Below are 22,754 nucleotides of genomic sequence, written 5' to 3' on the forward strand. Positions count from 1 at the left end.
CAAGACAGCTGGGAGGACAGAGGACCCATGTTGGGGGTGTACTGCCAGCAGGATGGTGATAGGGCGAACCAGACCCGGCAAAGCCCAGCTCAGGCATGGAGAAAGCCCCTCCTGCTTTCTAACACCTGCCTGATGTTACTTGGAAGCGGCTATAACCAAAGACCAGTTTTGGTTTTGCATACAGGTGTGAAAATAAGCCTGGCTGACCAAGAAACCGAGGCCAATGGTGCTGGAAAGGGTATGGCAGAGACCTGGTGCCTAGGGGAGAAATGAGAAAAAACATACCCACTGCAGCCAACTGGAGCAAAATTCCTGGGCAGCTTAACAGCCCCGAGAGCAACTCACAAGACAGCCGCTCTAATTCCCTCCTTCTCCCCCCTTAGGCTTTGTTCCGGCCCCTCCGTGTAGGTACGGAGCCCTAATCTCTCTGGCATGCAAATAACCGCCACCACCAGTTTGCCGTGCTCTCCCCCTTCACCCATTTTCCAAATCTGGCCCCTCGTGGTGTGGAAGGGAGGGCAAGGGAGAGGGCTGTGCACAGAGACCTCCTGGAGGAAAGTACAGTGGGCTTAATGGCTCTCCTGTGCCTCACTGCTGGAGGCTTCTAGAGCAGGGCAGGTCCTGGAGGGCTCCCAGCTGGAGCAGACTGGGAGGGGAGAGGTTCAAAGGAAGATCTTGGGAGCTGAGCAGGGCTCATGTTGCTGGCTCTTACTTCACACCAGCCTGCAGACAAGGCTGGATATGGAGCAAGTGGGGCGCTGCAGAGCCTGATGCCCCAGCACATCGGGTGCATCTCTCCAGTCTCAGCTGGGAGCTGTGACTATGCTTGGCTGCATCTGACCAGGGGTTACGGAGCTGTGGGAAGTCCTAAGCTCAGGGGGATGGACCTTCCCACCTCTGCTTAGCTGTGGCTTGACCTCGCACCATGAAGCAATCCTGCCTTGCCTGGCAGGATGAAGGTACAGAGAGATGATGTGATTCTCCATGAGACTCTTGGAGGTTGGAGATGGTGGGCATGGAAAGAAACCTTGTAATAAATGTTTGCCTGCTGTGCTCTTTTCTTCTTTCAGTGCCTTGAGATTTTTCTCTCTCTCTGTTGCCCTACCTCCTCCTGGTCTGCCTTTCCCCTCCCAGGCTAGACAATGGGGAGAGCTGACCCAGAGGAAGGGCAGCTCCCAGCTCCTGTGAAGCCCCCAGATGGTGGCTGGGGCTGGATCGTACTCTTCGGCTGCTTTGTGATCACTGGCTTCTCCTATGCCTTCCCGAAAGCCGTCAGTGTCTATTTCAAGGAGCTCATGAAAGATTTCCACGTGGGCTACAGTGACACAGCCTGGATCTCCTCCATCATGCTGGCCATGCTCTATGGGACAGGTGATGCTTGGATATGCTTCCTCCTCCCCAACTTGTACCTTCTCCTGCCCTGCTACGGGCCCAGACCACGTTCCCATGGGATCTCCTCACGCTCACTGTCCCAGTCATGAGCCAACATGCAGAATACAATTGCCCCACCACTTCTCTTCTAGAAGTGTGCTGCATTTCATGTCCCTGTTTCCTCTGCCCCAGGAGACCTCAGGGGTCACCCCACCTGCCTCTCAGACAGTTGACACAGGGTTTGCTCCCATTGCTGAAGTGTTGCCCCTATCACATCAAGCTCCTCTTGTTCCCAGGGAACAGGGGGCTGAAGGCAGGGCAAAGCAGAGGTCTCCACAGCGCAGTCTCTCTCCTTTGCCTGGGCCCAAAAGATGTGTATCTAAGCAGTCAAACAGTGATCTCCATCATTAGTGTTTCATCTTCCCTGAGTGCTCTGCTTGGGCTGGCTGCCCCTTCCCAGTTGGCCTGTCTCCTCCTGGTCTCCTACTCTGTCTCCTCTGCTTCCTCCCAGGACCAGTATGCAGCATCATGGTGAACCAGTTTGGCTGCCGGCCCGTGATGCTCATCGGTGGGCTGCTAGCTTCTTCTGGGATGATCCTGGCATCTTTTACCACCAATATCATTGAGCTTTATCTGACAGCTGGCGTGCTGACAGGTGAGAGCCCCAGGAGTTGGCGGGGGGCGGGGGGGGCAGGACACAGACTTACCTGGGGAAGAGCCAAGACCATGTTGCATCTCCCTTTAGCATTGCCATGTCTAGCATCAGGTCTCCCCTCACCTATTCACACCTGCTCACAGAAAGCATCTAGTCTTGAATGTTGCATCTGTGGAAGATGCATCTGCTGGATCTAAACAAGCAGAGCCTGTGGTGGAGAGGGGAGGGACAGAAGAAACATAAGTGATGCTTAGTGATCATGGCAACTGGGGTGGCATCAGTATATAGCAGTAGGGGAGAGAGGCAAAGTTCCTGTTTGAGGCACAGGTCCTGTCTAAACATGGCCACAGTTACCTGATCCAAATATACTTCAGGTAGACAGGCTGTTTCAGCCCATCATCTCTGGGGGCAACCTACCAACATGAAGGAGCAGAGGCTTGTGAGGAACACATGAATCCCACCATGGGACTTCAGGGCTAGGATAGTCTGAGGGGAGTTTTCAGCTTGTTGCAAACCATGTCTCATGTTTTTGCACTCCCTGTCCTCCTGGGTCTCACCCTCATCTAGGTCTGGGTATGGCACTGAACTTCCAGCCCTCACTGATCATGCTGGGCACCTACTTTGACAAACGTCGGCCTCTTGCCAATGGACTGGCTGCTGCTGGGAGCCCTGTCTTCCTTTCCTCCCTCTCTCCACTGGGGCAAGTGCTGCTGGAGAAGTTTGGTTGGCGAGGAGGGTTCCTTATCATGGGGGGCCTTCTGCTTAACTGTTGCACTTGTGGGGCAGTCATGAGACCTCTGGATATGGGCATGAAGCGGAAGATGGAGAAAGCTCAGGATAAATATGAAGCCAAGGAGATGCTGCCCATAGGAGGGAAATCAGAGGAGGGAATCAGCACCACTGATGGAACCAAGAAAGCCAAGAAAGCCAAGAAGCAGCCCAAGAAAGGAAAGAAGCTTCTGGATTTTAGTATCTTTTCCAACCGAGGGTTTATCATTTACACTATTTCAAAGTTCATCCTGGTCTTGGGTCTCTTTGTGCCCCCCATCTTGCTGGTCAACTATGCCAAGGACACAGGTGTACCAGACACAGAGGCTGCATTCTTGCTCTCCATCATTGGTTTCATTGATATCTTTGCCCGCCCAGCCTGCGGCATGGTGGCAGGGTTGAAGTGGGTCCGCCCTCATGTGTCATACCTGTTCAGCTTCGCTATGCTCTTCAATGGCTTGACAGACATCTGCAGCGCCAGGGCTAGCAATTACACGGGGCTGGTCATCTTCTGCGTCTTTTTTGGCATCTCTTACGGCATGGTGGGGGCACTGCAGTTTGAGGTGCTGATGGCCATCGTTGGCTCACAGAAGTTCTCCAGCGCCATTGGGCTGGTCCTGCTTATCGAAGCTTTTGCTGTGCTTATTGGTCCACCCTCTGCAGGTAGGTCTCTTGCTGCAAAACACAGGTGATTCGTTTGTCTGCCATTTCACGGTATTGCAGGTGTTGGGCATGGGCATGGTACTTGAAGAAAGACCCTATTTCTCAGCTTCAATTTTTTCTGGGGAGCTGAGATCTGAAGTGAGAGCTCCCAGTCTCACTCCATGCACCACAACACTGAATCTGGGCAGGGGCAGAAGATGACAAGTGATATTTTTCTCTCTGTTTTGCTGAGAGAGATGAGTGATGGCAGCCATACAGAGCTATCCAGAGTGGCACGACTTCCAGTGTCCCTCAATCCTGATCAGTGGCACTTCCCCTCTCATGCCGGGATCCAAGTCTCTGCCTTCACTGCAAATGTTGCATAAAATCATGTTACAGGTAGGGTCAGGCACATGCTGCAGGCAAACCTTTGACAGTAGGACAAGGCAAGGGTCTTTCAAGTTCTCCTTGGTGTCCATGGCCTTTTGATTGGTGCTGTGATTAATGATCTCAATTTGCGTTGGCCCCAAGGCGCAGGCATTTTGGTGTCAATCAAGTCAAAACAGTTTCTAGAACCACCTGAGGCATTTGCTGTTACTTTTTCTTAAGAGGATTAAGACACTCACAGCTTCTCAACCAGTCTAGTCTAGGCCACAGTCCCTGGTAAGGTTCATAACAGTTACTAAACAGCTGTTAATTGGGAAAGACCTTCACCTAAGAGGTTGGTGTAGGTTACTGTCTGACCAGGTCTGAGAAAGCCAAATCATGCCAAAAGCTTATTTCCAAATGAAGTGCAGTTCCCTGCATGTGTGATTTGTGAGGAAGAGTCAGGGTCAGACCATGGGCAAGTCCCTGGGCAGGGACCACTCTTTTGCTTCCCATACTCCCGTCAGCTGCAACACGTGGGCTAAAGTCTGTCAGTGAATATCTCTGTGTGAATCATCTTTCCCCCAGCACAATCCACCAGTTATGAGCAAAACGCACCTTCAGCAACTCCACTCAGCTCTCAGGTAAAAATTAGTGGCCAAGAGAAGACCCTCTTGATGCTAACAATAATTCATGTCCCATCTTACCACCTGTGGGACAGTCAGAATTCCCAGGCCAGGGAGGGTCAAGAAATATGTGTCTCAGAGGCAGCTGCAGAGAGATCATGGCGAGAAAGGGGGATTTGACAGTGGGTGGTGATGTGGGACATCCCTTAGCCCTCCTGCCCCAGTTCAGCTGTGCAGGGTCACCAAAGAATGGTGCTGCGAGAAGCCAAGTCGTGGTTCTCACCTCCCCCCCCAGGGACACCCACTGCTGCAGGACCCCCCCTGGTATGGGAAACTTGATTGTGCTGGCAAACCTGATGGCTCAGAGTCGGGAGAGCAGTGCTCAGCTGGAAGAAGGAGGTTGAACAAAGTGGCTTTGTTTGGTGTAATCCTCCTGAGCTGCTTCCCGCTCTGTGGGGCTGAGGGGGTTTGGCACAGGATAAGCTACACACACACACGCACGTGCACGCAGGGTCCTTGCTCGTCATCTGGCTTGGGTGAACGGGGGCACATTCACCTGCTGAGGAATTCGCCATGTGCTTCCCATGACTGCTCCAGGAGGCACCTCGGTGGGCCCAGAGTCTGGTCTCAGGCCATGCACCATAGCGCAGCAGGGACCAGGTGTCGCATGTGCCGTCAGGAGCACGTGGGACAGGGATGAAGCCTCCCGCCACCACAGCCCAGTCCTAGCTCATCCAGACAGCTGGGTGGTTGCTCAGGCTCCCCAGCACCAAGGACTGGGAACCCTCCCTCCATTGCCAGCCCTGGTGCATTCAGAAGATGCATTGAGAACATCTCTTTGTCAGAGAAATCACGAGGTGCAGGCCAGCCTAAGGGATTTCTCTGCCAAAGAAATGTTTCTTGTCCCCCTCTGAATGTTTTCCTGACATGGTAGCTTAAGAAATAGCAATGGCTTCTCAAATTTTGTTTCTTTTCTGAGACGAGATGAGACAAGACAAGACAAGTCCTCAGAGGCTAGTTTCACCTTGGCAAGAAGATGGCCCACCACAACGCAAGACCATAACATCAGCATATCACAGTTATTTAACCTTGTCCAAACAAGGGAAAACACCAAACACACACTCTTACAGTACTTTCCTTGGTGGCACAGTGCGGCTTTTGTCCAGAGTGATTTTTTAGATATTCAGGCTTCCTGCTCTTCCCTTGAGAAATGGGTCCTCAGCCAAATGCGGGTGCCGCCTGCCTGTGCTGGGCTGCGCATGCAGGAGTGTGTAGCCTGAGGCTAACTCTCTCATTTCTTCTCCAACCATCAGGACGTTTGGTTGACGCTCTCAAGAACTACGAGGTGATTTTCTACCTGGCAGGCTCAGAGGTGGTGCTCTCTGCTCTCTTCCTGGCCATGGCCACCTACTGTTGCCTGAACCGAGGGAAGAAGAAGGAGCCTCCCCCAGAGAAGAACCTCTCCACGGGTGGTGGGAGCGACACCGAGGAAGCAGAGTCCGATGTGCAGGAAGCCGAGGAGCACAGCAGCGACAACCACCAGCCGGCCCACAGCACTGACAACGCTGTGGTGGGGGCCAGCGAGGAAGCCAACCATGTGGCAGAGGAGCAGAGTGGGGAGGGAGGTGGGTGTCCCGAGGGGGATGGGGAGGTGCTGGCACGAGATGGCTGCAACACTGACCAGACAGTGCAGAGGGACAGTTTTTAGCCAGGGCAGAGGAACAGTGATGTATAAAACTGACCTTGTTCACACATACCTCAGTGTGGGAGGGTAGGTGGGATATGGGGTGGAGAAGGTTGACACAAAAGCAGGTCTAAGAAGTAAGAGGAAGAGGTATAAGAATAGCTGGTCCTTATGTACATACATCCACATACCTACCCACTGATATGTCTACTTGCATCCTGCAACCATGGTGGTACAACACAGGCTCAGAACAGCCCAAACACCAAAAAGGAAAAAAGAAAAAAAAAAAAAAAAATCTATCCTCACTTCTAAACCAGCCCTGGAGAAAATCTTTTGAAAAGGCTGCCAAGGACTCTCCTTTTCCTTCTGCACTGTCACAATACAGAACACAAACAATTAGAGACTCTTTGTAATCAGATCTTGTACGCTTTGGTCTGGTGTCAGTGTTTCCTCCACCCCACTTCCATGGTCAGGATAGTGCCAGGCTAGCTGGCAGTAGGCTGAGGAGGTGGTGTAATTCATAGCTATCATCTGGGCCACCTCCAGCTGCAGCCAGCGTGGGGGGGATAGACACTGCAACACCTCCTCCAGAGGACACCGGCGCCGACCACCTCTGTCTGGAGCATCCTTTGTGGGTGGTAAAGCTGGGGCTGTGATGCTGCTTTTCCATGTAGGGAAGCGCTGGGTTAGAGGCTGCTGCTGGGGTGCAAAAAGAATAAATCAAAGACAGACAGACTAATGCCATTAGGTGAGCAGCCATGAGACGGAGCCTCACCAGCAGGAGAATTATCTAGCCTGAAGTGAGTCCTGTTGAGATGTGAAGGGAACAACTTAGCCCCCATGGGGGGAGGGGGTGGGGGGTTGTGAGAGTTTCAGTGCAGGTAAATAACCGTGTTCCAAGCGATTATCCATTCAGCAGGAACGGCACCAGACATGTGTCTATTTTCCTTTTAAATAGAGAAAACCCTCTTACGTAAAGGAATCAAAGGTAAGGCAGAAGGACAAGCCGCGGCCCCTGGGTGCCACTAACGAGGGTGTCGGAGCACGTGGTAAGGCAAGCATGACCCCCTCACCCCTGCTGCAGTGGTGGATTTCTAGATTGAGAGAGGACAACCTTCCCTGGCATGCTTAAACCACTCCTAATCTGCTTTAGGACTGGATCTTTTATAAACACCCCTGGCCAAAGCCCTTTCTTCCGTTTTCCTGAACTGCTTCACCTCAGAGGCCCTGGGGGGGGAAACCTGTGACTACAGTGAGGGATCAAAAACTAAGCAGAGGGCTACAGGGAAGGCAGCTCACGAGACCGTCAAAATAGGTGCTTCATTCCAGACTGGATTGACTACAAATTAACGGGTAATGGGCAAATCCTGCAGGACCCGTAAAGCTATTTTAATGCAGCAGGGGAGCAGGGATGTGAAGGGAAGTTTCATTGAGCTGCTCCCAAGCAAAGAGCAGTAAATGATGAGCAAAGCAAAGCTGCTGAAGAATGTCAGTTTAAGAAGAGACATAAGAACGGGAAATTGGAGGGGAGAGGGTAAAACCCACGGGGTTGTGCTGTCCCACTGTGGCTAACACCACCATTGTCAGCTCTGATTGCGGTGACTTTGGGCTTTTTCCTATTCAAACTCACTTCGAAACACCCCAAATCAGACTAAGCACGACAACAAACCCCAGATGCAAAGCTCTGGGAGAACGAGAAGCAGCAACATGGGTGATGGAGCCCTGTAGGCATTCATTCACTGCTCTGCCAACTTGTTCTCTGCTCCCCATGAAGTAAGAGCACTGTTTCTGCTCTGCTGGACCAAATTGCTCTGCAGGTCTTTCGCCAACAACCCCAAGCCCGGGCCTGAGGGACAGGGTTTTCATTATTTACCGATACCCGCTCCAAGAAGCGGCTCACAACTTCCCAGAGGTCTAAGGTCCACGGCGTGAAAACAACTGCCCTTGTCAGCACCAGGCAGGTCACTAGAACAAGGTCCCCTCTGTTTTCCTGTCACCAGTCACCATTTCCCACCAAGCCTCCCACTCTTAAATTTTTTCACAAAAGCACATGAAAGCCCTTAGGGTACAAGCTCTTGCTACAGACAGTGCTGTAAGATACCCAGCCCTCTTCCTTCCCCTCCACCAGTCAGGTGGCGAAAAACCTGGTGATGCTGCCTTCCACTTGGTGTTGGCTTTCAGACAGGCTCTGAGGAAGCATTTTCTCTGTTCCTCTTAACCGCTCTGTATTTTGGCGCAACAAACAGCTCTGAAAGAGGATCAGGGATTTAAGCATCAGCTCAAGCTTGTGATGCAACAGCTGAGCTGTGTGGAGAAGCTGGCCCTGGAGGGGTGCAAGGATGCCACCAGGCAGGACTGAGGCAACCAGTGGCTTTACAAGGCTGGTGTTGCCCTGGGAAGCCGAGAGGCAGAGAAACTGGTATTACGTGGACTGGCCTTGCTACAGCATTTATAAGCCTCCTCCTCTGGAAACCTGTGCTGCAGTGACCACCGCAGCTTGGCATAGAAATTATCCACCAATATGAGCAACAAAAAGAATGGCCAGCACATGACACCCATCTTCCCATCATTATATTGTAAGATTAAAACCAATGGAGGATGAGCAAACAAATCTCTAAAGAAAATCCATGAAGGACAGGAAACGAAATGTCAGATTTTCCTTTATTAGAGACAATAATCAGTACATCAGAGTCCGTTTAAATCTTCAAAGCAGCTTGACTGTGGATGGCTTTCTTCCAGGCACCCACGGAGATGACGAAACTCCAAAAACAAATCAAAGAGAAAAAACAAAACAAAACAAACATCTCGATCATAAATTAATGCCCTTAAATAACTTCTCTCACTACCACTAGAATGTAACGACAGAGAAGTCAAAACCCTTGCCTCTGAGAAGCACACCACTCCTGGCAGTTGTGCCGCCTGCTAAATGAGAAAGTGCCGTCTGCATCTGGGGTCAGCCCACAGGGATGGAGGAAGGAGAAGAGAAAAGGAAGGAGGAAAGCAGCACCTCACCTTAGTTTTCCTTTCCCTCCTTCCCTTCTGCAGTGGAATGGGATGTAGCTGCTGCTTCTGGCTGGCCCAGAGGCAGCTCAAAATGGTGGCGTAAAGAAGAGCGCAGGGGGTGGTATGCTAGTCATGCTTTGCACTAAAAAAAATCTCAAAGCCTCTGCCTACGGGCCTTGTCTTCCCCTCTCCATGAGCCTTCCTCTCTTCTCTCTAGTTTAAGGATGGGGTATCTCCTTTATGGTCCTGAAGTGGCTCCTCCTGGCACCTGCACAAGGAAAGAGCATGCAGGACTGGCTACACATCCTCCCTCAAGAAGGACATTTGGTTATTGTCCATCACAAGGAGCTGTAAGAGAGGACAACAATGGAAAGGCAATGCATGCAGCTTTGCTGTTATTCCCGGGAACTTGTCTGCCCCAGACAAGTACATTCACTTCAGCATCTCTGCTGAGTAGGAGCATTCCTTCCCGCAGGGAAGGGCAGAGCCACATCCCGCAGGATTCTAGCCCTGGGGTGTAGCTATGGAGTGCGCAGGCAGTACGAGCCGTGAAGGAGCTCAGGGACTATGAAGAGGATGGTAGCCAGGGGAAGAGACTTCCCAACCTTTGCAGCAGGGTTGCAGCAACTCAGCATGCCAGGCAACTACTTCCACCAGCCTCTGCTTTGGCAGCTTCCCCTAGTCCCTCGGCTGGGGAAGTGATCAGGTCACAGGCACCACCACTAGTTCTGGGCACTGGTTTGGACTTGCTCCTGTTTCTTAAAAACAGTGGTGCAGGGAGCTGGGAGTGGTGGGAGTGATCATCCTACAAAAATTGGTCCTGCAGCCCATGGGGACAGACAGAAGAGACAGAGGAAGCTGAAAACAGGCCAGAGAATGGAAAGCTTGAAGACAGCGAGCAGTGGGGTGAAGAAAACAATGCTGGTGCTAACACTTTCCCGTAGCGCAAGGGGAGGACAGAAGGGGCTGTTCTTGCCATTTGCAGTCATCCCCAGATGCTTAACTGGCTTCCACTCGTCAGAGGGGAGCGGCGCATCCCACACGCTCAGCAGTGTCCTGTCTGCACGCAGTGTCACGTGGCAGTGTGGTAGGAGATGTTCCTCCTCACACCTCAGTGTGCCCAAGTTGGGTGGCAGAGGTCTCTGGAGGAAAAAGGAATATCCAGGCAAACACGCAAGGGAAGAGAGAGGAAAGCAGAGATTGGTCCCAATCCAACCAGCTACCCCCACCCAAAGCAGAGGAGGAATCCCAGGCTGGACATACAGAGTCACGGAGGATCAATCGCCATGTGAAATACATGTTTTTTTAACAGTCTGCAGTCTTTCTTCTGGCCATGCCGGCACACTCAGGCATCATCAATGAGCTTTTCACCATTTGCGTCCTCCTTCCCGCTACCCTCTCTCTCGCTTCCTCCTTCTTCATCTTCTGCCCCATCTGTGTACGTGTCCTTCTGCCCATAGTTGAGAGTAGTGCGGGCAAGGTCCACCTCAATGGGAAAGACATCTGCGTCTCGCAGCACAGCATAGCAGTCGTCGTAGTACTTGGACATCGTGGAGACAAAACGCTGGAGCTGGAACACGATGTCTTGCACTGTAGTGGAGACAAGTTGGGAACAAACAGAGTGTGAAGGCTGCGATCAAGCCTCCCTTGCCAGCATTACATACAATCCCCTACACTTTCATCCCTTTTGGCCCCTGAGGGCAGGTGTCTTGGGCACAGCCACAGAAGGGTTCTTCAGCAAAGACTTTCGAGTTGAGATGGAGAAGCACAAAGGCCAAAGCCATGTCTGCCTGACCCCTTCAGCAGTACTCACCGTGTTTCTGGTCCAGGAGCTCTATTTTCTCTAGCACATCCTTCCTCATCTTGGCAAAGCGTGTGCGAGCTTCCTGCCGGCAACGTAGGATCAGGCGGTATTCATAGTTCCCAGTGCTGACCCGGTAGAGGGGTTCACCCAGAGCCTGCCAAAAATATGGCACCGTTTTAGACTCCCACAACAGTGCTTGTACACACAGTTTGCCTAGCAATGGGAACTCACAATGAGCTTGGGTTATTACAGCCCTCTCAAGCTCACTGGAACTGCAGTCAGAAAGCACGAAACAGGAGGAACACTGAGCCACATCAACAACCGGCAGTCAATGGGGCCATTCTGAAGGCCCAAATACATACCAACCATCGTAAAAAAAAGCATCACTAGTAAGCAAGGACAAAAGGACAGGCACCTTTCAACCCAGCATGGAGAAGTGGAACAGCTTCTAATCTGAACTATTAAGATAGGCACTATGAACAAACACATCTAGAGTTTGAGGGATATATTAATTTATATCAATCTCAAAAAAAAAATTCTGCCCTCCTCTGCAAGCTTCACCCTATATTGATTGCATGACAGGAACCCTGTGATATCTACAACTGTCCAGAAACCAAATTGGAAACCATTAGGGATGGACCTATACACTCTCCCCCAAAATAGTTTTGAGAGAAAGGGGTTAGGTCTGTCAGCGAAACAGCATTCTTCTCTTGCACCTGTAAACATTACGTATCTAAAAATCTATGTTACTGACTATGGCTTGGCAATGCACACTGCACATGCCAAAACCCAAAGATGTTACTCTGCTGTCCAAGACTGGGATTCTTTCCTTCCCATTCAGCAGGAAAGATACAATTAAATGTTGCGTTAGGAAAGTTCCATTCCTTCCCGGCACTGGCAACTAGGCATTCCAAAGATTAAAAGCCCTGCTCTGAGATCAATATCTAGGATAAGACAAGATCTTACTTTTATGCAGGGAAATTCAGCATGTAGGGGACGCCATTAACTATCTTAAACAGAGCGGTTAAGGATTACAGTTGTAAAACTCTAAAAAAGACAGCAAACTGTTAATGGAGAAAGTTGCCAGTTTGGGGGGGGGGTTGTTTGTTTGTTTGGGTTTAAGTCTTTTAAATTTTAAATTACTCATTTTTACAAAAAAAACTACTGCTAAGAGAGATCCTTTAATCAATTTTCCTCATCTACAAATGCAGCTTTCACACGCATTTTGCTAGAGAAGCTAAATCTCCATTTCTCAGAAACAACTCCAGAATTAATGATAAGCTGTACACTACACACAAGTGGAATCTGTGAAGATTACACCTTAATCCTCCTTACACGAGCTAATATTACTTAAACACTGAGACAGGCAACCACCAAGCAAACAAGCTGCAGAGAAGATGTCTGGTATGTCTGCTATTCCACAGCACCAGTGATTCACAACAGTTATTGGCAGTGTTTCCTAGGTAGCATTTAGGGATCTCCAATTTCTAATATGTTAAGAACAAATGCATGTAATTCGTAGGATGCATTCACTAGTTTGGATGCCTGCAAGCAGAGAAGTGCTTTTCCACTGGGAAGCTGCAGAAACCAAGTATGCAGTTGTCATTGCCACAGTACTGGTACTCACAATGCAGCTGTACTCTTCATCATCCATCTCTTTGACTTTCAGGCAGTAAGACTTTGCAGGATTTAAAATAAATAAAAATTAAAAAAAAGCAAAACAAGAAGGAAATATTAAGAATTAAAAGCAATTTCACCACCACCCACAGCTACAGGGTTGTACCATTTCAAGCATTCCTTCAATGCTACAGGTAGGAACACTGGGGAAAGGAGAGCGGAATCAGGGATGGGGACAGAAAATGATGGGGAAGAGAGAAGGCACTTAATATTTATATTATTAACTAAATATTATTAATATTTATATTGTATTAAAATCCTTTAGATAAGTATAGCCTAGTAAGAGAAAAATCCTGTGTTCATCTACTGTTTGGGAAAACACAATACCAGAAAGGTATGAGGAAGGAATAAATAAAGAAGGGAAAAAAAAGTTGAATTTTGGGAAGGATTGATGTGGGAAGAGATGCTGCCAGATTCACTTGCTGTAGGGCTGCAGCTCCAAATAATTCTCTCAAGTGGTGAAAAGGAATAGATTCCTACAGCTATGAACAGATGAACCTAACAACCCTACCCTTTTTGCGTGTAGAAAACAAGGGGCAGTGGAATGGAGAATGAAAAAAAAAAAAGGGGGATTGTCTAAATGAAAGCAAACATGACTTGATAGTTGTTTACTTCAACTAAAGAAAAGACTATCCAAAACTACCTGAAAAATATGAACTGGAGAGCTATTTAGGGGAGTTCAAGAGCATAAGTTGCATAGGAACTCTACAAATAAATCAGGAAATTGGTCATGTAGAAAATAAGTCATCTGGATTCTGGGCAACCTTTCTTACCAATGAGAACTAGTAGGTTAAAAGCAGGTGTCTGAATCTGAGTAATTTGGCAGTAGACAAAGAATTGGAAAAAATAATGCATTCTTGCATGGACTGTGGAAGGATGGATATGCAATTGTATAGGCTATATATGACTTTCAGGCTATGATTCTATGAAACTTAATTTCAATCGGCATTAAAAAAAAACCCCAAACCAACAAAAACCCAGCAGCTCACCAGATATTCAAACTTGACATCCAGGTATTTTTTGATAGTCAGCCTTGTGTCAGGAATGGCTTTATTCAGATATGTATTCAAGTCAGTCAGCATCTGCAAGGGAAACATCCTGTTGCTGAATCTAAGACCAAAAAGCATGACTACAATTCATTAAGTGCAACCTTCTAACCAGCACAGGTCACGAGACTGCCTCGAGTTAACTCTTTTTTGAACTAGAGCATATTTGAAAGAAAATGTTTGATCTTGACTCAGAATTGCCACAATTAGAGAGAGCATCCATTACTGTCACTGGCAAGCGGTTCCAGTGTTAGAAATTCATCTTCTTTCAAATTATCTCGTTGCATTTTCAATTGGTCCTGGAAACCACTCTCCCCAGTTCAAAGGCCCACTACCCAATCTGTCCATCCAACACGGCACTGAAAGTGGTGCCCAAATTAACATTTAATCCTCTCTCTACTAAGAGACAGATCCTCTGGAGACTCTCACTTAAATATATTGATTGAAATCCTTAAATTGTTCCTGGACTGCTTATCTAAACTCTTTCAAAGTTAGTGATATCTTTTAACTATGGGTACCAATATCATGGAAAGGGCTCTAGGGACTACACTGACCAAACTACCCCTTCATCCCCAAAAGAAAAGGAGAGGAATATACTCATGTGCAAAAGTCAAACGGACAACATATATTCACTACGTTAACTCTTAGGTTCTTTACAAAGAGTGTTCCCTGAAGTCAAAGATAGTTCTTCCCACAATGCATGATTTATAGACATGCTTCAAAGACATGCTTCTGTCTTTCTAGATTCCCCTCTTCTCCAGACCCTTTACTCCTACAGTTAAATTCTTTACCGGCTTAATCGTTTTCAGAAGGTTAATCCCAAACTTCTCAATGTTGCGATGGGCATCAGCAAATTTCACAAAGGCTTCACTGGCAGCTGGTTGCGGCTCCCGTACACCAATGACAGAGAAAACATCTCCGAATGCTGGAGGAGGGTAATAAATACAAACAGATGAAAGAATAGGTTGACCCTGGAGAAGAATCCTGCCTCCAATATTACAACTCCTTCCGACAACCTTGCAATAAGCTGCAGAATGATGCTACATATTCCCTAAAGACCGGAAGTTGGCAGGGCACTTCTTCAACGTCTCATGTGTCAGCACCGTGACTGCCAATGCCAGGAGAGCAGCCCTTACCAGCTCATTTCTGCAACACTTAATTTTCTTTGAGTGAGGGAATCACGCATCTAAGTACTGACTAAAACTCCTGAAACTGGAGGTCAAAGATTTCTGCTCCCTTCACTCAAGGTTCTTTACCTCTGTGTGTCTGGGATAGTTCAAAGAAAGCCCTGAGAAGACTCTTCGTGTGCTCTGTCAAGCCTGTGATGGAAGGCAGAAAAAACATTTAAGTCATGTCACTGTAACATAATGGAGGCATCCTTCTCTCCCATCTGGTGCCTGATGGATGACACAGTTTACCTTTGTATAACTCTGCAGTCCTCTCCAGCTCCTCTAATCTCTTCACTAGTCCATCTAAATGGAAACAAGAATTAGAATACAAAATTAAAACAGTCAAGTCCAGGACATGGTTAAGACTTGACTGACTGGAAAAACACCAGTTTCATATTTTTGGTTCAAATTTCTCTCACCTCTTAATTTCTGTCCCCTAGTCCAACACAGGGAGCTTTTAAAATAACTGCCAATTAGTTTTACAGTGTGGTGTCATCATCTATCAGCATTCACTAAGTGGGTCCCCACTTTAAATTAATTTGACCTTAGCTAACATTTAAGTGGCCACAATGACAGGATATATCACTCAGGAAGGGCAGAGGCAATCACAGCAGTGATGTACAGCGGAAGGAAAGAATTATGAAGGAATAATGTGGAACACACAAGTAACTATAAAAAGTTGGTAAGCAGAAGAGAGTAAATGTTCCCTTAAGAAAATATCCTCCTGGACAATACTTACCATTGCAAAGTATGGCTCGGCTTAACCCCAGGGCATCTGCTGTCCCTGAGCTCATGTTCTCTACCAGTCGATGCTTTACCTTCTTCAATACTAAAGGCCAAAAGAGAGTTGTAAACCAGGATCAGAGTAACTTCTATGAGCACAAAAAGCATGCTAGCATACTTCACCACTTTCTCAGACATTGAATAAACTGGCCAGTCTGAACTGAACTTGCTATTAAGGTGGTGAGCAGAAAAAAGATACCATAGAAACTAGATGTTCGGTCCAGCTGTGTATAGCACACCTTCTATCTTCTGTCTGTTCTGCTCTCACATCCTATATACTTAATTGATAGAGCTCTTGCACTTCTTTTGGAAGAATATTCCAATAAATCACTTTGCTATAAGCTACCTATTGTGATATTTGGAACTAAACTTCGCTTATGCTACTTGCTGTATTACTTGAACCAAAGTCAGGAGATGAGGCTAAAAGCAGACAAATAGGATTTAATGCTCAAAGTTATCCCTTTGCTTACTTTTATCTTGTGGATCTTAGTTAAACCCTTTTGTCATCCCTTGATGGAATTCATTTCTGTTGTTGGTGGTCATACCCTGCAAATCACTAGAGACAATTATGCCCTCTTTGGAATCAGATGACTCAGCTATATTTATTTAGAGGCAAACTTGCAGGGGTGCCAAGTGCCTGCAGCTCCCAAGAACTCAGCTGGAGCCACAGTGTTCAGCATCTCTGGAAAATATGATATTGTCAGCACACTGCTGTTTCCCCAGAAATCCATCTCAGTCCTCACCATTTTCCTGAACCTCTGTCAATTCATTAGCACCTTAATCACCATGAAAAGAAATGAAAGCAAAAAGAACACACGGATTTTTTTTTAGGAGAGTGAGAAAGGTAGACCATATAATGGAGACAGCTGCATAAGCTTAGTTCAAAACGCATGCTTTGCTTTAGAAATAAAGCCTCCCCTCTCTCCCATAAAATTCATGGTTGTGCAAAACTCAGTGTAGATAGCTATTTCATCACTGTTCTCCACGCTGAGAAACTGCAACCAGTGTTTTTCGATAGACACATTTCTGTGTACAGCTGAAACTCTCAACAGAGCAGCATAACTTACATGTATTAAAAATAAATAAATAAAATTATTATCTAGTTGAGTTTCATCATCCATGCTAAATACAGCACAGGAAAACAAGTCTCCCACAACAGTCAAGCCACGATTTAACTTCCAAGACTATTTCAAGAAGTCAGGGAAGGGCTTTTTTTAAACCTGTAATTCTCTTTGACAGCATCCATCTGAAAATGACTGAGTTAAGAGGAAGAACAGAACCAGAATTTTACTTTGGTTTTAGCTGGGACCAATCTTTCACCCCTCTATGTCACTTTAACACTCTAAGGAGAAAGAAACCAGTCTCACCGATATCCAAAGACTTGCCCTGCTTTGGGTCGGCCTGAAGCTTGTTGTAGTGAATTGTCACTTCTCCCTGTAGAAAGAGCAAATCTAAAACTGCTGTGCTGGAAGCAAGTAGCAGTGGCTTACTTTACCAGTGGACAATAAACCGTAAACTACAACCCAGAAGCTCCAGTGGCCCCCTCCTACCTCTCACCTTTACCATCTGTATCATCTTGGCCACCTCCACCTTGGTCTTCCCTTTGACGGACTTCCCATTCACTCCTGTGATTTCATCACCAGCTGCTACAGTGCCGTCTAAGGCTGCTGGAGTGTTATCGAATACCTAGCGGAGAGGAGAAAGCAGAGGTAGTCTGGAATCAAGCAGAAGAGAAGGGTGAATGTAGGGCTGAAGAAGAAAAAAGGGACAATTACATTCCTCCTGTTTAACTCAGTTGTATTTTGTTCACAGTGAAGCCGCAGATTTTCCCCTTTCCTAACTAAGATCTTGTGGATCATCTTGTTCTCTCAGGAAGTTCTTGCCTCCAGGACGTACCTCCTCAAGTGTAGGATTTCTTGATGTCAAGTGAGAATGTCACACTGTTCCCCTGTGAATTCTAACTTGCTCTCCAAGGAGAAGGATAATTTCAGAAGTCTTAATTAAATTCTTCCACATCTACTAGGTACTAGGGTAAGGAAATCCTATTCACTGGAAAGTGAGATGATGTCTTACACTTTGAGACAAACAAATAGCTTAGGGCTCTCCACACTTCCCATCTCTCTGCCCAACACTGTTTTACAAAGATGGTTCTTCCTCCCCGAGTGCCCACCTGGACAATGTAGAGACAGGGGCAGTACTGTGCTCCTCCCCCAATGCTGATCCCAATCAGGTTCTGAGAGTCTTTCTTCAGGGTCACTGTCCCAGGTACAGTGGGGATCCCCCTAGAATGGGAAAGGGTGAATGAATAACTGAACACGGTAGGCAGAGCTGCACGTGTCTGAAACAACTCTGGTATCTGAGTCGATACAGACTGAAAACATAACAGGCATGGCACATTTGAATTCATCATGTAATCTCTGCCGTAGAGTCTATCAGCACGGGCCAGCAGAAAGACCTTCTGGGCTATCTTTTTTGATAGCATGCAAGGATTAGAGGTGGGAGAGACACCCTCACCCATCACTAGGCACTGAGGAAACATCATGTTTTAGAGAGTGTTTTATCTGCTTTTAGTGCTGGAGTGAAAGCAAAACTTGCACAGCATAAATGAGATGCAAGACAAGAGCTCCATGTCAAATCCATTGCTAATCTCATCGAACCTTTTACTTGCTCAGGAAATGCCAGTGTTCTCCTCCCTACAGACCTAAGGAGTCCAGAGTTTCTCTCCACTTATCACAGAACCATAGAATGGTTTGGATTGGAAGGGACATTAAGGATCACCTAGTTCCAACCCCCCTGCCACGGGCAGGGACACCCTCCACTAGACCAGGTTGCCCAAAGCCCCATCCAACCTGGCCTTGAACACCTCCAGGGAGGGGGCATCCACAACTTCTCTGGGCAACTTGTTCCAGTGCCTCACCACCCTCACAGTGAAGAATTTTTTCCTAATATCTAATCTAAATCAACCCTCCTTCAGTTTAAACCCATTACCCCTCATTCTATCACTACGTGCCCTTGCAAACAGTCCCTCTCCAGCTTTCCTGTAGGCCCCTTCAGGTACTGGAAGGCTGCTGTAAGGTCTCCCCGGAGCCTTCTCCAGGCTGAACAACCCCAACTCTCTCAGCCTGTCTTCATAGAAGAGGTGTTCCAGCCCTCTGGTCATCTTCATGGCCCTCCTCTGGACTCAGTCCAACAGTCCTTCTTACATTGGGGACCACAGAGCTGGACACAATACTCCAAGTAGGGTCTCATGAGAGCGGAGTAGAGGGGCAGAATGACCTCCCTCAACCTGCTGGTCATGCTGGTTTTGATGCAGCCCAGGACACAGTTGGCTTTCTGGGCTGCCTGTGCACACTGCCAGCTCATGTTGAGCTTTTCATCAACCAACACCCCCAAGTCTTTCTCCTCAGGGCTGCTCTCAATCCATGAATTTCTACTTCTTCCTGCCTCTTACTATCTTTCCTCCATTGTAAATATTTTTTCTCTGGCTAAGGTCACTGATTTACAGAAGATTTGTCAGCACTGCTTTGCAATTAGAAATGCAGGGTAGTCATTGCAGAGCAACAGAAAGCGTTCTCCTTTGCTCACCAGCATAGTGATGCCTCATCCCCAGTCCCCAGAAGGAGCAAGAAATCAGCACTGAACAGCAGGTCTGACTCTTCAGCACATGGTGTCAGGAGCAGGTCAATTTATCCATTCCCATTAGGTGTTGGCTGCAAAGACTACTTCTATTATTAGCAAAAAGCCAGCAAAAGACAAGTGAAATACTCACAGCTTATCTTCCTCAATATCATAGTCCAAATCTGCAAACATTGTTTTGGTTAAGTGGAGCCTCTTCACCCAAAACTGCTTATTCCAAACTCCCTGGGAAGAAAGAACAAAATAAACCCCAATAAACCAGCGATCTCACTAGAAAACAGAGAATCAACCTGTCACCACTGTCAATCCTCCTCTCTTTTTTTTTTTTCCCCTGAATGTCACATTGTGGTCTCTGTTCTTATACTGAAGATGAAAAACATGTCAAGTGTCTCTGATTCTCTGCTCTGAATGAGACAGGAGAATGTCCTCGAGTTTGAATGCTGCGTGTTTCAAAACCCACATGTGTGCAGTATTTCCAAAGCACAGAACAAAACATGGTCCATTCTGGAAGCTGCTTCTTCACACACTCTACCTGCCTAACATCACAGCTGCTACAGATATTTCCAGTTTTATTCACAACGCCTGTTAAACATCTCCATCATTTTGTTCTTGACTTCATAACAAGTTATGTCACTTTTTGACATTTATGTCTTATCTCGGGAGGCTACACAAAGCTTTTTGCAACTCTTTTTTTCACAAAAAGCCTCATTGTTTCCCCACGCACAAACCCTCCTGTTTAATTTTCCATTTAATTGCGGACAGTAATTAGCAGACACAGTTTGGTTTCCCTCATCCTTTGGCAACCCAAAAGGTACGGTGATGCTACCCCACACCGCAATGGCGGCCTCCTGAGGGGGTTACCCCCACATCCAACCCCACCGGCCGTCGACGGATCGAGGGCTTCACCGACAGCTCGCCGCGCCGCGTCCCTCCTGGCAGCGACCTCGCACGGCTGGCACAGCCCTTTGGCGCTGCCTGCTGCGAACGTGTCCGTCACCCCCCGCCCTCTCACCGGGCTGGGCCCGGCGGCCGCGGGGCGAGGCCTCGGCATGGGAGGCTCCGCGTTGGGCCCTGACAGCGGCGTCTCTGGGCGGCCAGAGGCCTCAGACCCCCGGAGGGGGACACACCGGGCACCGGCCCGGCCGTTTGGGGAGGGGGAGCCCTGACAGAGCCCGGGGGGGGGGGGGTACGACCCTTCCTCCCCCACAGAAACCGTCGCCGGGGCAACCGCGGGGCGGCGGCCCTGAGGGGCGGGGGGGGGGGGCGGGGGGTCCCGTGGCTCACCGGAAGTGGCCGCCTAGCGCGCGGCCCCCGCCGCCGCCACCTGCTGCCCGGCGCTGTCAGCCCGCCGACACGTCACCGCCGGGTCCAGCCCGGAAGCAGCCGAGCGCCCGGCGGAACCCCGCCCCCCTCCGCTCGCGTCGTGCCGCGTTGCCATGGGGACTGAGACCCGCGGGGGCGGGGTCAGCTCCCTCCTGCCGCCATCTTGAGAGCGGCGCGGTGGCGGTGCCGGCAGTGGCGGTCAGGCTCCGGCCCCGCGCTCGGGCTCCCCCGGGCAGGGGCTCACCTCAGCCCCATGGTGGGGCCGGTTCAGGGAGCTGGGCCGGCGGAGAGCTGCTCTTGGGGGAAATTGTCCTCCGGGTGTGTCGTGTGTGTGTCCTTCCCTGCCGCGAGGCCTTCGGGTCCCTCCCATCAGCACGGCAGGCAGAGAGGGAGGGCTCGGCAGGATGGTGGAGCGGGGCCTGCGGCCTCCAGCCCAGGCTTTGGGCTACGTCCAACTCTGGTTCAGGTTTCTGGGGTGCCCCAGTCACCAGGAGCAGAGTCACCAGGGCACCAGGAGGCAGAGCCTTTGGGCTCCGTAAATCGCAGCAGGGAAGCTGCACTGGTGGCAGCAGCTGAGGAAGAGGATGGGAACCACTGAGCTGAACAGGTTTAAGGGTTCACGGCACAGCATGAAACTGCAGTGCCATAGCTTGTCCTACCACTGTTATTAGTGGATTGTGGCAAGCTGTCAGCTGTTCAGTCACCAGGAGGGGCACCCAAAGTGTGCCTACCTTGAGGAAAAGACGCTCTCTTGCACTTGTCACTTGGAAAAATACAGAGCTATTACCTATGGAAGGTGATGTACCCTGTACAGATATACTCAGTGCTGGCCTCCCATGCAAGGGAGCGTTTCAGAAGGACGTTTTGTGAATGTGAACACGTCCCGAACTGATGATTCAGATGACAGCAGGGACACAAAGAGCTTTGAAACTGGTTGGCACAATCACCCGTACTGCTGGCAGGCCAGGGGCAACCTGTGGAAGCAGTGATTTGGAAGCCAGTCAGCACAGCTGTATGCAAAACCACTGCACTGCCATGTGTACATCAGGATCGCCAAGCTTCTGCACGTTTTCCTACTCTGCAATGTGTGTCAGGGGGGTGGTGGTTAGGTGTTCAAATGAATTTTCTGCCTCCATCAAGATAGCACCATCACTGAGAGAATGCTTTCATTTCCCAGAAGAATGCGGTCGCCTGTTGCATACTGTGTCATCTCTTTCAGCTGCTGCTGGCTTCTGAGCAATTACCAGGCTGCCAAACCTGACTTATTGACGCAGATCAAAAAAAAGCTGTGCTCTTTGAATTGAAAACTCCTCCGTGACCAGGAACAAGGACTAGCCAATGACAATGACCTCACTTGCTGGCTGAGAGGGTGGTTAGTGTTTGCAGTGTGCAGCCCCGTGAACCTCTCAACTGCACGCATCAAAACACTGGCTGAAGCCACCCACCATGCTGGAGTACAAGGGCAAGAGCGTGTAGTTAGTAATCACTTTGAAGTCCTGGGTCTAAGAGGTGATTTATTTATGAAGGGAAGCTGACTGAGAAATGCAGTCCTTCAGGTGCATTCCTCTGAAGAGACTGACATCCTGACCCTGAACACTGACAGGAGTTTTACATCAGTGAAGCACTAGAATTGATGAGCCAGGCCCTGATCTGTACATGTGAGGAGCTCGCTGGGGCTCGGCAGTACAACAGCATTTGACTGTGGCTGAGGATGATACAGATAAGACAGAGCCAGTTTCTTCCCAAGGCTTTTGCATAGCAAAAGGCAAGAAACAAGGGTTGCAAGATGCAGCATGGAAATTCTAGTTAGATAAAAGGAAAATAAATTACCATAAGGGTGCCTAAGCACTGTTGCAGCAGCCCACAGAGGTGGTGGAATATCCATCCCTGGAGACCCTGAAAATGTAACTGGGCAGATTCTGCAATGCTGTGATCCTGGCAGGGACCCTGCAACATTTGGAAACATTTTCCAGTATAACTGTCTTTCAAATTCTTGAACCAAAACAACTGTCCATAACTTTCTTCTTCTTAAATACTTACTTTGAAATGCATTTTTTTAAAAAATCTGTCCTCCTCAGAGCATATAACTTCGCTATTGACAACTGGGGGTTGACTTATTTGTGATACAGTTACATTGCCCCTGGCTAGCTGGGCACTGCTGAACACAGAGGAAACTCTGCAAAACCCTCCCCAAAGGTGAC

General features: G+C 48.7%; 3 protein-coding genes across 3 annotated transcripts in view; 1 reads left to right on the forward strand and 2 right to left on the reverse strand.

The window, feature by feature from the left end:
- EIF3L (eukaryotic translation initiation factor 3 subunit L) overlaps positions 1 to 22,754 on the reverse strand; it is a 167,478-nt gene that overhangs the window by 65,040 nt on the left and 79,684 nt on the right. The window lies entirely within an intron of this gene.
- On the forward strand, positions 1,093 to 6,302 carry SLC16A8 (solute carrier family 16 member 8). Its single transcript, XM_010301216.2, has 4 exons — positions 1,093 to 1,371; positions 1,883 to 2,026; positions 2,594 to 3,457; positions 5,742 to 6,302. Exons 1-4 carry the CDS (start codon positions 1,143 to 1,145, stop codon positions 6,134 to 6,136), a joined length of 1,632 nt encoding a protein of 543 aa, XP_010299518.1. The 5' UTR covers positions 1,093 to 1,142; the 3' UTR covers positions 6,137 to 6,302.
- On the reverse strand, positions 8,757 to 20,644 carry PICK1 (protein interacting with PRKCA 1). Its single transcript, XM_075752704.1, has 13 exons — positions 20,515 to 20,644; positions 19,364 to 19,455; positions 17,765 to 17,876; positions 17,152 to 17,280; positions 16,962 to 17,028; positions 15,551 to 15,640; positions 15,061 to 15,114; positions 14,899 to 14,961; positions 14,434 to 14,567; positions 13,586 to 13,678; positions 12,547 to 12,597; positions 10,929 to 11,073; positions 8,757 to 10,705 (listed from the first exon to the last, which is right to left on the reverse strand). Exons 2-13 carry the CDS (start codon positions 19,402 to 19,404, stop codon positions 10,461 to 10,463), a joined length of 1,224 nt encoding a protein of 407 aa, XP_075608819.1. The 5' UTR covers positions 19,405 to 19,455; positions 20,515 to 20,644; the 3' UTR covers positions 8,757 to 10,460.

The sequence above is a fragment of the Balearica regulorum genome, chromosome 1, assembly GCF_011004875.1.
Source record: "Balearica regulorum gibbericeps isolate bBalReg1 chromosome 1, bBalReg1.pri, whole genome shotgun sequence".
Classification (NCBI taxonomy): Eukaryota; Metazoa; Chordata; class Aves; order Gruiformes; family Gruidae; genus Balearica; species Balearica regulorum.

Coding starts and splice junctions, on each gene's coding strand:
- SLC16A8 (XM_010301216.2), top strand. CDS start 1,143: ATGGGGAGAGCTGACCCAGAGGAAGGGCAGCTCCCAGCTCCTGTGAAG. Junction 2,027..2,593: donor GACAGCTGGCGTGCTGACAG/GTGAGAGCCCCA, acceptor ACCCTCATCTAG/GTCTGGGTATGGCACTGAAC. Junction 3,458..5,741: donor TATTGGTCCACCCTCTGCAG/GTAGGTCTCTTG, acceptor TCCAACCATCAG/GACGTTTGGTTGACGCTCTC.
- PICK1 (XM_075752704.1), bottom strand. CDS start 19,404: ATGTTTGCAGATTTGGACTATGATATTGAGGAAGATAAGCT. Junction 12,598..13,585: donor ATGTCAAGTTTGAATATCTG/GTGAGCTGCTGG, acceptor AATCCTGCAAAG/TCTTACTGCCTGAAAGTCAA. Junction 10,706..10,928: donor GCTCCTGGACCAGAAACACG/GTGAGTACTGCT, acceptor TCTCCACTACAG/TGCAAGACATCGTGTTCCAG.